Raw genomic sequence first — 16,768 nt, 5'->3', positions numbered from 1 at the left:
CACCTTTGAACATATTCTCATGATATCAGGGGCTTGCAAGCAATTACAATCGTGTGGAGTAGTTAGGAGTCAAATGGTTCACGTGGCTAATCTCAGTTTTTTTTTTTTGAGGAGGAGCATACATTTTTTGTCACCATTTTGTGGAGTGAGGTAGAGGGGTGGGCTAAAACTGAACCTACGTCCTAGAGGAGAAAGTTCACCACTCGGCTTTTCCCCACCCCTAGCTACGCTTACTTGAGGAACTTGCAATCGATAGCCCGCTAGTGTGGAAAGGGCATTTGCAAAGGCTAAACATGGAAGGGTCGATGACACCACGTGGTTGCTTTAATTGTGCAAATGTCGACCACCGCTTTGCAGAATCCGGTGCAAGCTGGGACGTCAAGTGGCCATAGTTCAAACATGGTTTGTTCTTAGTCCTTGAGTCTTGCATGACATTGGACTCTACTAGTGTGCATTGATTGCATGGCGGGCGCGAGCCCACCAAGGCTGGCGTGTAACTTGTCTTCAGTTTTCTTTAGCTGAGTACCAAGTTCCAAGGCTGGCGTGTGAACAACTTGTGTTAAGTTTTCTTTAGCTGAGTACCAAGTTCCAACTTCCAAAATGTGGGTGCACTTGCAGGACCAACCATAAATCCATGATCCAAGTTGCAACTTCCACACTATCCTGGCAGAGGGCAATCAAAATTTAAGGGTGTAGTGGCTTGCCATGTAGGTAGTCGGCGCTCACGCGTGTGGGACGGTTTTGCGTGTAAAAATGCACAGGAAATGTTGGGCGGCCAGTAGGGTAAGGAGTAGAAGAGGCGCGCGAAGGTTGGATCCAGCTGGCATGGCGGTGTGCGTGAAAATTATAATATTCTGATAAATACAGTAGGCAAAAGCACTGTAGAATGGATAAGGGCGAAGGGTGAAATCGGTTGCCGTCTCACTCAGCAATCCTCGTTCTCTCTCCTCTCTGTCTCTTTCTCTCTCCGCTATTTCTCTCTCTTCCCACCCTTAGAAGCTTTTCTTGCAGTGGGCGGTTTCTCTCTCTCTCTGTCACTCTCTCCTTCCCTCCCTCCCTCCCTCCCTCTTACTCACTTGGGCGATTCCGTTTCGCTTCCTTTCTTGTGATTGTGTGCAGCAGAAGCATACTCTTTTTTTGGGTCCTGTGAAGACCCGCATACATCGGATCCACATCTGCGTTTCACCCTCTTCGCAGTTGCTCGCTGCCCAAAACCCTCCTGCAGTTTTCGCCATAGTCGATCTTTCTCGTATCCTCGCTCTGGCTTCTCGAGCGACTTGAAGCGGTGAGTCTTCTGTGCTTTTCGACTAGACCCAATTGCTTTTTCGCCGAAAAAGCAAGTGGGTCGCCTTTGATTTCGTAAAGGTTCCTCCATCTTGCAAACATGATTTTATTGTGCATGAATGGAATGTTTATTGGCTGTCACAGAAGAGATATTTCAGAATGCTATGTGCGTATTTGGATCGCTGAAATTTTCTCTGCCAATGCTTTTATCAACGGTTTTTGAATGCTGGATAATGCAGGATTAATTACGTTAAATACAATAATAAGGATCAGACGGGCATTGCAGACAATGGTGTCCAGGTCATATGCAAATCTGTCAGAGCTGGCTGGCGGTGTACTCTTTCCTCCTCAGAAGCGGGTTGCAAGGGTTCTTTCATCTCCAGGCATATGTGGGGAGGCCCGTGAAGATGACAATACAAACAGTGTAGCCTCGGACATACCATCATCCATGGTGCAAGACCGCATCATCATTGTAGGGCATTTTCTGCCTCTCCGGGCTCACCGGAGGCCTGACAACCATGGATGGTCCTTCAGCTGGGATAGAGACTCCCTCCTTTTGCAGCTTAAGGATGGTCTGCCAGAAGATATGGATGTTATCTATGTGGGCTGCCTTAATGTCGATGTTGAAGCAAGCGAACAAGATGATGTATCTGCAACCTTGCTTGAAAGCTTCAAGTGTGTTCCAGCCTTCTTCCCAGCCGATCTGCGAGATAGATTCTACCTTGGGTTCTGCAAGCAGCAGCTATGGCCCCTCTTCCATTACATGCTGCCCCTCATGCCGGATCATGGTGGACGCTTTGATCGCTCATTATGGCAAGCATATGTGACAGCTAACAGAGTGTTTGCTGATAAGGTCATGGAGGTGATCAGCCCTGATGATGATTTTGTATGGGTGCATGATTATCATCTGATGTTATTGCCCACCTTTCTCAGAAATAAGTTCAACAAAATAAAGCTAGGTTTCTTCCTCCACAGCCCTTTCCCTTCTTCAGAGGTATATAGGACCCTTCCTGTTCGAGAAGAAATTCTCAGGGGGCTTCTGAACGCTGATCTTATTGGCTTTCACACATTCGACTATGCGAGGCATTTCCTGTCTTGCTGTAGCAGGATGTTAGGCTTGGAATATGAGTCCAAGAGAGGCTATATTGGTTTAGACTACTATGGTAGAACAGTGGGGATCAAGATCATGCCTGTAGGCATTCATATGGGTCAATTGGAGGATGGTCTGAAGCTTGCAGACACTGAATGGAGAATCGCAGAACTGAGAACAGAGTTCGAAGGGAAGATTGTGATGCTGGGGGTTGATGATATGGATATCTTTAAGGGAATTAGTTTGAAGCTTTTGGCTATGGAGGAATTGCTACGGCAACATCCTAAGTGGAGAGGCAAGGTGGTTCTTGTGCAGATTATGAATCCAGCAAGAGGACGGGGAAAGGATGTCAAGGAAGTTCAACTGGAGGTGGAGTCTTCTGTGGCAAGGATCAACGCACAGTATGGGTATGAAGGGTACAAACCTGTTGTACTGATTGAGGAAAGATATGTACCCTTGTGTGAAAGGATTGCATATTATAACATTGCAGAATGCTGCATTGTTACAGCAGTTAGGGACGGGATGAATCTCATTCCTTATGAATACATAGTTTGTAGACAGGGTACCCCTAATATTGATGCCACTCTAGGGTTGCCAGGTGGTTCTGCCAAGAAGAGTATGTTGATTGTTTCAGAGTTTATAGGGTGCTCCCCATCCCTCAGTGGGGCTGTTAGGGTGAATCCCTGGAACATTGAAGCAGTTGCAGAGGCCATGAACTCAGCAATTACCATGCCAGAATCAGAGAAGCAGATGCGGCATGAGAAACACTACAGGTATGTCAGCACCCATAATGTCGCCTACTGGGCACAGAGTTGTGTGGGAGATTTGGAGAGGTCTTGCAGGGATCATTCTCGTTGGTTATGCTATGGGCTAGGGTTTGGACTTGGCTTCAGGATAGTAGCCCTTGATCCTCACTTTCAGAAACTGCTCCTCAATGAGCATATTGTCTCAGCATACAAGAATGCAACCAGTCGAGCGATCTTTCTAGATTATGATGGTACTATGGTCCCTCAGGGATCCATAAACAAGACTCCTAGCCAGGAAGTTCTGGCAGTGTTGAACACACTATGTAAGGATCCAAGGAATATGGTGTTCATTGTCAGTGGGAGAAGCCGGCAGCCCCTTAGTGAATGGTTCTCACCTTGTGAGAAGCTTGGTATTGCAGCTGAGCATGGATTCTATTACAGGTAGTGTTGGTAATTAAGACATTTCATCCATGGTGTGCTTGTGCAGGTGGTATATAGCAACTGCTCCTACTTGATCTCTTATCTTGGGCTTCTGCAATGCAGGTGGTCTAGGGATGCGCCATGGGAGACACCTGTGCCTGTCATGGATTTCAGTTGGAAAGAAGTTGTAACTCCTGTGCTGAAGCTTTACACCGAAAGCACTGATGGATCTTACATAGAGGCAAAGGAGAGTGCATTGGTGTGGCACTATCAAGATGCAGACCCTGACTTTGGCTCTTGGCAGTCTAAGGAGCTTCTGGATCATTTGGAGAATGTCCTTGCAAATGAGCCTGTATCTGTGAAGAGTGGTCAACAAATCATAGAAGTGAAACCTCAGGTTCAGATCTTTTGCTGCATTCCATGGCTTATGCGATTTTTTTGAAACTATTGAATTATTAATGGTGTTCTGCCTATCTAGGGGTTTAGCAAGGGGGTGGTTGTAGAGCAGCTTCTCTCTTTATTGGCATGCATTTCCAATTAGTTCCATGGCTTATGTCATTTCATGAAACTAATGATTATTAATAGTGTTCTACCTGTCCAGGGGTTTAGCAAGGGTGTGGTTGTAGAGCAGCTTCTGTCTTCATTGGCAGATCGCAGCATGCCGCCAGATTTTGTGTTGTGTGTGGGAGACGATAGGTCAGATGAGGACATGTTCGAGAGCATTGAAGCTGCAATGGCTTTACCACCTCACATTCCAACAGCTGAGGTTTTTGCTTGCACTGTTGGACGGAAACCCAGTAAGGCTAAGTATTTTCTAGACGACACCGTGGAGGTCTTGAGACTCTTGGTGGGGATTGCCACAGCATTCGATCCTGTGATAGGAAACTGTACCGGCAGCTTGCACATTGAAGATGCGAATTGAAGGTTTTGTCCAGGTCAGAAGCTTTCTGTATGCCCTAAGGGAAAGCCAGCTGCTAGAAGTTTTATATCTAATGTTAAAAATGGAGGGGGGGTTGTTGGTTTTTGTGTGTGTGGTTTGAAGGGGGGGGGGGTTTGAGCCGTCTGACCAGATGGGCATGTTCATGCACACTGATTCACTGGTTGTTCTGCATTGTGCATTATCATCGAAGGTATGAAAACCAGGTTGGTTCAGCTGGGCTAGGATCAAAGCACCGATTGACAGCCTTGATGAGAGCGGGAACTCCAAACTGAAGGATAATTTGACGATGGTTTGACATCTTTGCTATGTTCATATCCCCACAGGTTTGCTCAATTTTGATGGAGTGTGAGCTGTATCTTTGTATAGGTTATACGATATATAGAATATTCGGCGTAAGGATGTTGGAAACTGTAGGGCAAACATGCTTGTCCTCAGTGCAGAGGGTTAGTGTCGTTGACAGGAAAACTAGAGATTCCAGACAGTTTTAAGATGATTCTTTATCCCTCAAAGTAGGGCACATGATATTGTATGAAGTCTGAATGATTTTGAGAGAATTATTTCAAATTTGTAATGCCAGTCTCTTCTCTAAGACAACATGCATTCTCTGGGGTTGTTGGGTGGGATGTGTGGGCGGGGGGGGGGGGAGTGGGAGGAAGGGAGAGAGAGAGAGTTGACTTTATTGTTGGAGGTCAAAAATGGCTTATGAGACCCAATCAACAGGGTACTTGATTAACATAAAACATGGCATGCAGAAATTAGAAAAGCAGGAGTGTCTAACTAGCTGTGGTTCCACTTTCTCTCCTGTGATAGGAAAGTAGGATGCTGTTGTGCCTTTCAAGTATACAAGGTGAGTATGACGTGTGGACAAAGGATACAACGTACAGGTGTGTAACGTGTACAAACGCCTGCATAAGTGGGGCTTTACAAAGGAGTATGCTCCTTAATCTCTTGTGCCCCTTGTACATATCCTTCATGATTCAGATCGCCATTGCATTGCACCATCTCACATTGCATGGAGAGAGAGAGAGACAGAGAGAGAGAAATTTAGACCTAGGGGACCTGTACAAACACTGTAAAAGATTTCAATGGAAAATTGTGGTGTGAGTTATTTTTCGAAGGGCTTTGATTATTCAAACTGCATTGCCACTGAAGTTCTACAGAGCTTATTGGTGTCCATATCCCAAGTGTTGGTGGGTGAAGCTTCTGCCAATGCGTGTGCGGCCTCCTCTACTGAGCCTGCCTGGAATCACCCATTAGGCGACTTCCCACTATCTGGATTCGCTCACATGATTCAACTCCTAGTGTGTTTGTAGTCTTCAAGATCCTTGAGGTTTGCCTTGATGTCTAGATTTCCTGTGTGTGTGTGTGTGTGTGTGTGTGTGGTGCTTCATGATCTTACTCTAAGGTATTGTATTCATCTGTTTTTACATTGGAGCTGTGCACGGGGTGGCGTGCAAGCTCGGAGCACCTGCCTTGTGGCCCCACAAGGTGGCCACCAGCGCGCGCATTTGTACTGCGCGCGAACAGCCTCATTGTGGATCGAGGCTTCCTTGGAGACAGTGGGCGGGGTGGGTGAAAGCGCTTTCATTCGTATTCTCGTAGAGTATGGCTGCTATTACTGCCCGAGTGTAGAAGCGATGGGACGTGGGATGGTTCTTTACAACACATGCAATATTCACGTTTTTTTTGAGAAGTAAAAAGTGCAAGAAAAAGTTAAAACCAAGCCTTTGAGGGCTTTTTAACATGCAGAGTAGGCCAAAAGTGAGTAAAAATTCATAATTATTATGTAAAAATTCATATTCATTAATTACTCTAGGTTTATCTCGGAAGGTGATTACAAGGTTTTATAGCCTTTGCATTATTCTTGTTAAATAAATTTTATGAAATGAAATAATGCAATGGCTTTAATGCCCGGTTATGTCAAGGCAGAATTCTCTCAAAATTTTGAATCCTAGGAAATTGTCATCACAAACGAAAAATAGGTATGGTTTTATTTTTGTATTACTTTCTAAATTGAAAGATGATTTTTTTCAAAGAGTAGAGGCATTCGAGACGAGACGTTAGGCAATATAAATATTTAAGGGGAAAAATGACTCTCATATTGCACCACGGTGAACCCTCACCCTCATGTCGCCAATGGCCAAATAGACTTTAATATCATGAAATAAAAGTTTGGTAATAATCTTGATTTTTTTCTAAAGTTCTCATGCCCAGAAAAATTATTTAAGTGCAATTGTGCATGTGCACGTATGTGAGTATTCCTATGTGAAAGCACTTAGATCCCTGTGAGTATTCCTATGTGAAAGCACTTAGATCCCATATGAATTTGAAAAATTTGAATCCGTAATTAGATCTAGAATGTGGAGTTTAGCCAAGGTCCAAGAGCTTGGGCAAAGATGGTGGTAACGTCTTGGGAGAAATAAATTAAATAGGCTTAGCGTAGCCTAGGTGTGCATTTCTTGTGAAAAAGTAATCTAAGGTATAAAGGTTGGGTGAACAACCATGGTTCGCATTAAAACAAAGTAAAGTGGAAAGTAGTTCGAGTACTTATGGTTTTGGCAAAGGTGGTTTATGGAAAGTGGAAAAAGTTGATGGTTTTGAGTTTAGCTAGTGCATAGGGATTCCAGTAAATTACTTCAAATGGCTTACATAATTTGGAAATTTCAACACCCGATTGGTCAATAAAGCAATTTTGAGTTTGTCGAGAGCAACAGTAGCCAGTTGGTTGAGCGAAAAAAATGGTTTCTTTGATTTTCAACACCCGATTGGTCAATAAAGCAATTTTGAGTTTGTCGAGAGCAATAGTAGCCAGCTGGTTGAGCGGAAAAAAATGGTTTCTTTGATTTTCCCAATTCTAGGATGGAGAGCCTTGATAACTTTGGGCAGGAGCAACAGGTCTCTGGTTGCTTTGGACAAATGTTGGTGGTCTTCGAAAAAAAGAGCCATAGCACTTTGCATTGGATAAGTCATAACTAAGTATTGGGATGTTATAATCATGGCTAAATTCATATTTATAGCATATAAAGGAAGAAAATCCAAGCTAATCTCGATAATAAAAATTTCCTTTACATCGACCCACCAGTGATGAGGCCACATAAGAAGCTAATCATAAGAAGGTCCAAAATAATACTCTCTAAACTCGAGATAATACGCCATCCTTGTCTTATTGATAGTTCATCATATATTAAAAGGCAATATTAATAGCTTGGTATGATCTACTGATGATGGTCCATTCCTGTGTCACACAACTATACATTTAACATTCTGAAATTAAGGCCAATACTCAACAAAGGAGAAAGATTTATTTGTATTTCAATCTTATTTTTGTACAACATTCTCTTTGTTTCCTCAAAATATATTGGTTTAAGAACTCCAATTCTTGCACGATGGGTTCTATGATGTCATCTTCAATTATTAAATTTAGAGAGATAAGAATAGTACCAACTTGTGTATAACTCCAAGCCACGAGTACCATCGTCATCATAACGTTCTTCCAAAATCTAGAAGTTAAGCTACAATAAGCGTGGACTTTCCTCACTCAACACTGAAGTGCCATAAAAAGCATCGATTCTCTTGAGTTGGGACGAACCAATATTTACATAAATGGATCAACACGAGTCGTGACTCAGGTCCTCAAAGGAGTCCGTAACACAATCCATCTCCTCTATGAACCGAGGTACCTTGAATTTTTGAACAATGGGGATTTGTTAAGCCATCTGAAAAAAAAAGAAATCGAGAAGTTTCCATTCCTTTATCTAATATGGCTAGCCAAATCAATCAAACTAATTTAACCTAGGCTTTGATACTAGCTTGAGTAAAGATTTTACTCTTTTTAATGGTTAACTTAAGCAAAGGTCATAAAGTCTTGATTTATTTTCATTTTCCTATTTATTATAATATGCAAAAAAATAGAGAATTAAAATAACAAGGAAATCACAAATACAAAGGTTTACATCAAGGGTAAACATGTACTTGAGACATTTATGAAAAAATGACTTTTAAAAAAATGACTAAGGGATGAATCACCTATTAGCAAAAATGCTTAAGCTTGATTTTAATGTGTTGCAAGTGTTGTAGGAAGCCTCCAGCTCTCCCAAAAAGCCACGAATTTTATGTCTCAACTTTTATGTCCACACAAGCTAAGACTTCAAGGTAAGTAGTACCTAGTCTAAATAATATAGGTAGTACACACTGTAAGAAAAGTATATGATGATAATGACAACCTAGAAGCGCACAACAAAATTCGTAGATTTTTAGCTTGGGGGAAGAGGTTTTATAAGAGTTCTACCCTATGCATGTACCACAAATGCTCTCTGAGTTAATGCCCATCATGCATCATGCCAACATGCACACCTTACATTTTTTAGGGCTCCCAAAAATAGAACTCGAGTTTCTCAAGTTAAACTAAAGCTAAGGGAGCCTCCTATGACTCAAGAAAGCTCATGCTCCATGAGAAAAATTATGCACTCCATGATTTAGAACTTTTAGCAATCACTCATTGGTGGACGCATTATCTTCTCTGACAAAGATTTACTTTGGTAACAGACCATAAGAGCTTAAAATGGATATTTATGCAAAGTGATCTTAATATGAATATGGATGTAGATATTATAAGAGTTTGATTTTGAAATTAAATACAAATCTAGAAAAGAAAATACAGCCACAAATGCCTTAAGTCGAAAAGTATCTTTGCTTGCCATAACAGAGCGATCTTAATATGCTTAAAAGAAGATGGATGTAGATATTGCAAGAGTTTAATTTTGAAATTAAGTATAAATCTGGAAAAGAAAATGTAGCCCTGGATGCCTTAAGTCTAAAAGTATCTTTACTTGCCATAACAAATCCCCTCCCTGCATAAATGAAAGAAAAGATTGGGATATATATATATTCTTTGCTCCAATTATCACCATATTCAGGCAATAAAGAAAAACTATTCAAGAAATGAACAAAGTTCAAGGATATAAATTTAAAGATGGATGCTTGTATTTCAATGATCGTTTATGGGGCCTAGGAAGGGAATTTCAAGAATAGAATCTTAGTTAAGGCTTATGAGACAGCCCAATTCGTAGGACATTGTGGTTATGTAAAGAACTTTACATCAGTCACAAGAAAATCTTCTTTTGGCCAGGAATGAAAAAGGATGTACTGAATCATGTCCATCAATACCTTGTGTATTAGAAAATTAAAGCTAAAAGAGTCAAGTTATCTGAAAAACTGAATCCCTTAGATATTCTGACATTGAAATGGGAGTGCCATTAGGCGAAATATGGACTCTCATTTTTTCCCCTTAAGGATTTCTACACCTCCTCTCTCTAGAAAAATGGGCTCATGGTGAAATTTTTGCAACTCAAACCAAAAGTTGGTGGAGATTGCACTTTTGGAATCTACTCATCGAGACCTTTCCAATGATGATGGAAAATTTTGATTATTCAAGAAGTCATATATATCATTGGAAAGGTCTCGAATGAGTAGATTCCAAATGTGCAATCTCGGCCAACTTTTGATTTGATTTGCAAAAAATTCACCATGAACCCATTTTTCTAGAGAGACGAGGTGTGGAAATCCTTAAGGGGAGAACATCAAAGTCCATATTTCGCCTAATGATTAGTATGGATTTAATTATCGAATTACCTTCTAGTTTTGAATATGATTTCATATTCGTGGTGATCGATAGACTTGCAAAGATTGCACATCTTATACTAGTAACCAAGAACTTTACTGCCTCAGACATTGCCCGTGTACATGGATTACCTCATAGAATTGTGAGTGATATAGATGCAAACTTTACTTCTTGAATCTAAACGTCAGTTTTTGAAGCACTTGGGACTTCTCTTGATCTTATAGCTTATCATCATGAGTCTGATAATCAAATTGAAAGCGTTAATCAAGTTATCGAAGATACCCCCAGAACCTTTTGTGGATGTGAGCCAAAAACATGGTTGAACTACCTACATCTAGTAGAGTTTCTCTATAATGCCTCTTATCACTGAAGTATTGGTATAAGTTCTTGCAAAGCTCTGAATGGTCAAGATTACCTTATACCTTTGACTTGGTCTGACCCTTTAATCAAGGAAGAGATTTCAAAGCAGATGGCTTGATGAAATGAACAACCAAATGCAGTCTATAAGGAGAGATATCAAAGTTGCTCAAGATAAATAAAAACATTATGCAGATTCAAAAAGGTTGAGTCGAAAGTTTGAAGAAGGCGACATGGTTTTTCTTCATGTACAGCCTAAAATGAGTTCTTTATCCTTAGGAAGGTATAAGAAGTTATTACCAAGATATTGTGGACCTTATGTTGTTAACGGAGATCATGATTATGACTTGTTTCTTGCTCCATATCTTAAGGTTGTCGAAGCATACTGAAGAAGCATCATCCGAACCTTGAGCATATCTAAGAAAATGATCACATTGTCATGCTAGCACAAGGACATATGGAGTTGGAACCCCTGAAGAAATCCTGGATTTTTTGTGAGAAACCTCTACAAAATAGGATTATGAAAGAATGCTTGGTTAAATGGAAGCTTTTCTAAGTTGAAGATGCAACTTGGGAAGAAGAAGAGGATCTAGCTAGAGATTATCCCCAATTTGTGAGATGAGGATATCTTGATGTTTAAGTGGGGAAGAATGTACGATCCCTCCTACCCATGTCCAATGAGAATATCTTGACGTTTAAGTGGGGAAGAATTTAAGATCCCTCCTACCTCTGTTTGTCCAAAGAAAATGTTAAACAAAAAAAAAGCTAAAAATTTGTAAAATTCTTGAAGAAGAAATATACACACCGAAAATTGTTTAAAGAAAAGAAAAAGCCTTTGATTTTTTTTAAATAGTAATAACCTTAAAATTTTCTAAAGTTCCTATGCTAAAAAAAATAAAAGTGTAATTGTGCACATGTGAAACCTGTAATTAAATCTAGAATGTGGACTTTAGCGTAGGTCCAAGAGCTTAGGCAAATGTGATGGTGACATCTTATGTGCATTTCCTGGGAAAAAGTAAATTAAACGATCTAAGGTTGGGTGAAAAACCATAGTTTTCATTAAGCAAGGTGGGAAAGTGGAAAGTAGTTCAAGTACTCATGGTTTTGCCAAGGTGGTTTATAGAAAGTGGAAAAAGTTGATAGTTTTGAGTTCAGCTAGTCATTTAGTGGTGTCGGGCTCCCTTAGATTTAGTTACCTTGAGAAACTTGAGTTCTATTTTTAGTATCCCAAGTATGCATGTTGGCATGATGCATGAGCCAACTAGAACTAGTCATTACTCATAGAGCATTTGTGGTGCATGCATAGGGTAGAAATCCTATAAAAACCTCTTCCCCCAAGCTAGAGAACCATTATTTTTTTGGTGTATTTCTAGGCTGTCATAATCATCATATACTTTTCTTACAATGTGTACTACCTATATTATTTAGATTAGGTTAGGTACTATTTACCTTGAATTCTGGGCATAAATTGTTCTTTCTCAAGCTTGTGTGGACACATAAGTTGAGGGAGAAAATTTATGGCTTTTTGGGAGAGTTGGAGGCTTCCTACATTTGCAACATATCAAAATCAAGCCTAAGCATCTAATCCATCCCTTAGTCATTTAATTTTTTTTTTCAAGTATATGTGTACCACTAATGTAATTAAACACTTGTATTTGTGATTTTCTTGTTATTTTAATTCTTTGTTTGTTTGTTTTTTTTTTGCATATTATAGTAAATAAGAAAAAGAAAAATAATCAAGTCTTTATTACCTTTTAAGGTAACCATTAAATGAGTAAAAATCTTTACTCAAAATTTTTCTAGAGGTAACCTTTAAGTTGACCATACTATAGATTATTTTCTTTTGAGGGGTGTACCTTATTGATCTAGTCTTCCTTCAAATTAATATTTTATCCTAGTCCAAAGGCTTGTCTCAGTCAAGGTAGATTATTAAAGCATGTTTATTTAAATAGACCCTTGTAGAATCTATGCATAGGAAATTATGTCTCATATTTGAAAGACCTTTTTAACCTTAGACATGAAAACCCTCAAATTTAGGAATCTTAGGATAATTAATAATTCAGGATGTGCTCAAGTCAATTTGAGCCCATTTGTGCATATAAACCCTATTTTAACACATAATTAATGGGTTAAAGCACTTAACTAATGATTCATACTATAACTTAGAAGAAAAGAAAAATAGTATCAAACTAATAATAGTTTAAGAGTAATTCACAATGGGAGGATTGAGATATATATATAGGGGTACCCTCTTATCAAACTAATAATAGTGTAAGAGTAATTCACAATGGGAGGATTGAGATATATATATAGGGGTACCCTCTTATTTGTTTTATGAGAAATAGGCAAGATGTGCACGTGCCAAAATGGTGTAGCTTGGTACACTTCTAATGTATAGGGCCACATACCATAGCGTTTATTTGAAGAACCTTAGAAAAGGTAGTAGAATAATAATCATTAATGACTCAAATAGTGAAAGGAGAAACCTGTGTGAATGTAGCCATAATCCCAATAAAGGCTTAGTTATATTTAGAGAGAGATCCCCATAGAAATAGGAATTAAAGATGAGTTTAAAGATAAAGGTAGAATTAATGCAAAAGAGCTTAAATTTAGAAGAAGATACCCAAAATTCTACAAGATTATAGAGAGAGGTGGCGAAACCTTATAAATAGAAAGTGTAGAAATTAAGAATTAGAAAAACTCAAGGTCAATAGAGGTTTAAAACCTAAAAGAAATAAAAAGGATTTTAGACCTTGAGGGAAGAATAGGGACTAATACAAATGTTTGTTAAGGCCCTAGAGAGAAGTCTAGCATAAATTTTCAAAGCTTATTTATAAGTTAATCTGGTGCTATCATCTGATAAATAAGAAGAGTTTATCTAGATGGATTCTCTTCTAGATTTAAGGAATAAATAATGTAAGAGAAAGGTCTTAAAGAAAGGATAAGAATCCCAAAGACCTACCTTGGAGACATCAAGTTGGTTGCAATGCTAGAAGCTTGTGATGCTAAAATTAAGACCTAAGTATAAGATTAGAAGATGACTAAAGCTCAATTGAAAACTTAGAAAAATAAGAGAAAATTCAATTTTAGAAAAAGGATCAAAGGCTTTAAGAAAAAGGGTGTAGGTCAGAGTCAAGAGACCTTGTGCCTTGGTCTAGCGAAAGTCTCGTGAAAGTACAGATTAAGGTTCATCTTAGCAAACAAAGGATTAAATCAAAATCAAGTAACATTGGGACTTAACCTAGAAAACGAGAGACGCTGTTAGGATAACTCACATTATGATAGTGTCTTAGTAAGGCCCTCGAGTAAGTTGCTCTACTCTTACATTAATCTTCCACTGTACATTAGGGGGCTTTTGGACATATTTTGGGCCTTTTACTAATGAAAGTAATTAGCAACGGACCAATAGGAATAGAGGATTGTGCACATTTGGTCTCCTTTGAATATAGGGAGGAGACTAGGCTATAGGGAGGGGGACTAGGCTTTCAGTACTAATATAGGGAGGAGACTAGGCTATAGGGAGGAGACTAGGCTATAGGGAGGGGGACTAGGCTTTCAGTACTAATAATTACACTTGTCCCTTTAAAAAAGTAGGGGGTTTAGGGTAGGTATAGTCCCACCATTTTCGTCGCTCAAAAAATCCTTAAAATTTTGAAAATTTTGAGATCCCCCCAAAACTTACATTTCCCCCCAAAATCCCATCACAAATTTCATTTGTAATCAAAAATTTCATTTTCAAGTCCGCTTTCCCTCTTGAATGTCCAAATTAAACTCTTCCTCCCTTTCTCTTCCATCCCTTTCTCATTTACCCAACCCTAATGAAACCATCAAAGCCCGAAACCCTAAACTTTCTCCTCCATCTTAATCTCCCCCCGGAGCTCCATCTCTTTCATCTTCAAGGCTCCCGTGTAAAACCCTAGTCTGCACATCTCTTTCCTTTTTACTCTAACCCTTGTTGAACATACAAGTGAATAGGGTGTGTGAGGGAACAAGCCCTTGGTTAGAGGCTGTAAAAGAGGATGTGTAAATGTGAAAGAACCTGTGAAAAGGTGAGAAGAATCTACTAGGAGAGAATAAAGGGTAGAATGAGAAGATTTAGGAAGTGTGGAGATATTCTGGGAAGTGTGGAGATATTCTGGGAAAAGTGAAGAGGTGGAGTGAATCAAGGGAAAAGTGAAGAGGTGGAGAGAATCAGGGAAAAGAGGTGGAGTGAATCAAGGAGAAATCAGTGGGATTAGATGCTTGATGTAAACTCTATAAATTGAGGCATTGCCCTAATGAGAATTTGCTGGTTTTTGAGTATCCATGCCTACATTAATCTATTTGCTAATTACCCACTAATTATGTCTTAATTATTTACTAATCACTTTGTTAATGATGTTGATTCTAGTGTTTGATCCACCATAGCTCATCACAATGCCCTAATTTCAACATGGTATCAGAGCCATGCCTAGAATCCATCATTTTGTGAGCTCATTATCTTGCTAATTATTTTGCTAATTAGGATTAGTAGAAAATTATAATTTTTCCTCTTTTTTCAACTCGCCTCTGTACCCCCAGCCAGTGGAGGAGCTCCCTCTCCTTGCACACATAAAATTAGGTCAAACCATTCTAGCACATGGTAGCCAATCCATTGCTCTTCAAGCTCATCTAAACAAAAGCGCAAACCGCCAAAAGTAACGAGGGAGAAATCGCGAATTTACCAGGCATCGTTTTTCTGAAGGGGTTTTGAGATTTCTGCTTGCTCAGTTCAAATGCCTCTAATTCCTCTTAGCCCAAGGTGTTTTCAAGCATGCTCTACAAGCTGGTGAAGACAGAATTCAATTTCATCAAGTCTACAGTGAGATCCAAGCTCTTCATCAAATCTGCAGGTGACTTTGGTAAAACAGAGATTAAGCTTTCAATATTTAGTCAAATCTTGTGTTTCTTGGCTTAATCCTCTACTAGACTCATTGCTATTGATGCCTTTTAAAGCATTTGAGCTCATTTGAAGTCTAAGGCACCAGATCTAGACTCCCCACATACTCTGTTTCCTGCACACAAAACAGTGGATTAATTTCAATGCTAATCACTCTATTTTGGTAAAATTGAGGGTTCAAATTAACCATTAGGTATCTGATACAGATCCTTATAACTTTAGATTTCAATTCGGAGTTGGTTTGATACTCCAACCATTCCATACAAATTGGTTACCCTTGATTTAATGTAATTTTTGGAAAAATTGTGCTGATAAATTTGTGATAATCATCATTCTGCATTTAACCCTTGGTGAATGCCTGTAAATCTCACTCAAATTCAAGATTATTCATAGCCAGAGTTACATTTGGGAATGTGCATAAGAATGAATGCTATACGCATTATGTATTGGGCACATTACATCAGTGTAAATATGGGATCAAACACTGCCCTTGTCCAGAATAAGGCAAGAGGTAAGACCTCCCGCATAAATTTGGGTTTGCATTGCATAATGATACAAGATAAACATCAAAAACCCAAAGGAACTGTCAGCAAAACATTTGAACATGTTGCTCACATGGAGCAAAAAGACCTGACGGACAAGCTCATGGCCCCAGCCCCATGAAAGAAGAAGAATATCTCTTTCCAAGAGGAAGATCCACACCAAGAAGATCTAAAGGAATAATTGAAGGAAGACATGGACACGAGAAGAGAAGCTGCCACAAGAAGAGAAGCTACCACAAGAAGACTGAAAGAAGAGACGGACGCGTGGAGAGATGCTGCCACGGTAAGAAGACTGAAGAAAAGAGAAGATGTGAGGCTCCAAAGAGTGAGGAGCCATGTGAAAATCTCTGAGAGAGAAAGAGAGAGAGACCCCACAACCCAATGTAACCTGCCCCAACAAAGTAAAACCACCTCTGAGCCACCGATGATGTAGGCCACGTGGTAGATAGATGTATGTGTGAGCACTTTAGTCAAGGTCGCGGGCAACTATAGTAAGCCTTGGACACATAGAGAGAGAGAGTGTCAAGGACTATGAGTTTAGGGACTCGAGGCACTGGTCACAGGCTATCAAGTAAGAGAGAAACTTGATATAGGGTCTAGGTGTGCTAAGATAACTTGAGGGGAGGTGTGCTAGGCACTAGTCGCAAGTAAGGGGAGGCAAACTTGGTATAGGGTCTAGGTGTACTAGGATTATTCACTTGAGGGGAGGTGTTGAAAATACAAGTGAATAGGGTGTGTGCGGGAACAAGCCCTTGGTTAGAGGCTGTAAAAGAGGATGTGTAAATGTGAAAGAACCTGTGAAAAGGTGAGAAGAATCTACTAGGAGAGAATAAAGGGTAGCATGAGAAGAT

General features: G+C 39.7%; 1 protein-coding gene across 2 annotated transcripts; it reads left to right on the top strand.

Annotated features, from left to right (window-relative positions):
- Positions 1-888: 888 nt before the first annotated feature.
- On the top strand, positions 889-5,074 carry LOC147617875 (alpha,alpha-trehalose-phosphate synthase [UDP-forming] 5-like). 2 transcript variants are annotated; one of them, XM_086776127.1, is made up of 5 exons: positions 889-1,285; positions 1,524-3,561; positions 3,664-3,937; positions 4,142-4,475; positions 4,671-5,074. In XM_086776127.1, the coding sequence occupies exons 2-4, from the start codon at positions 1,574-1,576 to the stop codon at positions 4,460-4,462; spliced, it is 2,583 nt and encodes an 860-aa protein (XP_086632253.1). In that variant the 5' UTR covers positions 889-1,285; positions 1,524-1,573; the 3' UTR covers positions 4,463-4,475; positions 4,671-5,074. The 2 variants fall into 2 exon arrangements, with proteins under 2 accessions (XP_086632253.1, XP_086632254.1); XM_086776128.1 differs by lacking the exons at positions 4,142-4,475; positions 4,671-5,074 and adding an exon at positions 4,019-4,096 and having other exon boundaries at positions 893-1,285.
- Positions 5,075-16,768: the final 11,694 nt, after the last annotated feature.

This window comes from Cibotium barometz, chromosome 36 (assembly GCF_041138505.1).
Source record: "Cibotium barometz isolate CiBa-2024 chromosome 36, ASM4113850v1, whole genome shotgun sequence".
Taxonomy (NCBI): domain Eukaryota; kingdom Viridiplantae; phylum Streptophyta; class Polypodiopsida; order Cyatheales; family Cibotiaceae; genus Cibotium; species Cibotium barometz.
The sequence above is the reverse complement of the archived record's forward strand: the minus strand, read 5'-3'. Positions and strand labels throughout refer to the sequence as shown.

Coding starts and splice junctions, on each gene's coding strand:
- LOC147617875 (XM_086776127.1), top strand. CDS start 1,574: ATGGTGTCCAGGTCATATGCAAATCTGTCAGAGCTGGCTGGCGGTGTA. Junction 3,562..3,663: donor GAGCATGGATTCTATTACAG/GTAGTGTTGGTA, acceptor TCTGCAATGCAG/GTGGTCTAGGGATGCGCCAT. Junction 3,938..4,141: donor TCATAGAAGTGAAACCTCAG/GTTCAGATCTTT, acceptor CTACCTGTCCAG/GGGTTTAGCAAGGGTGTGGT.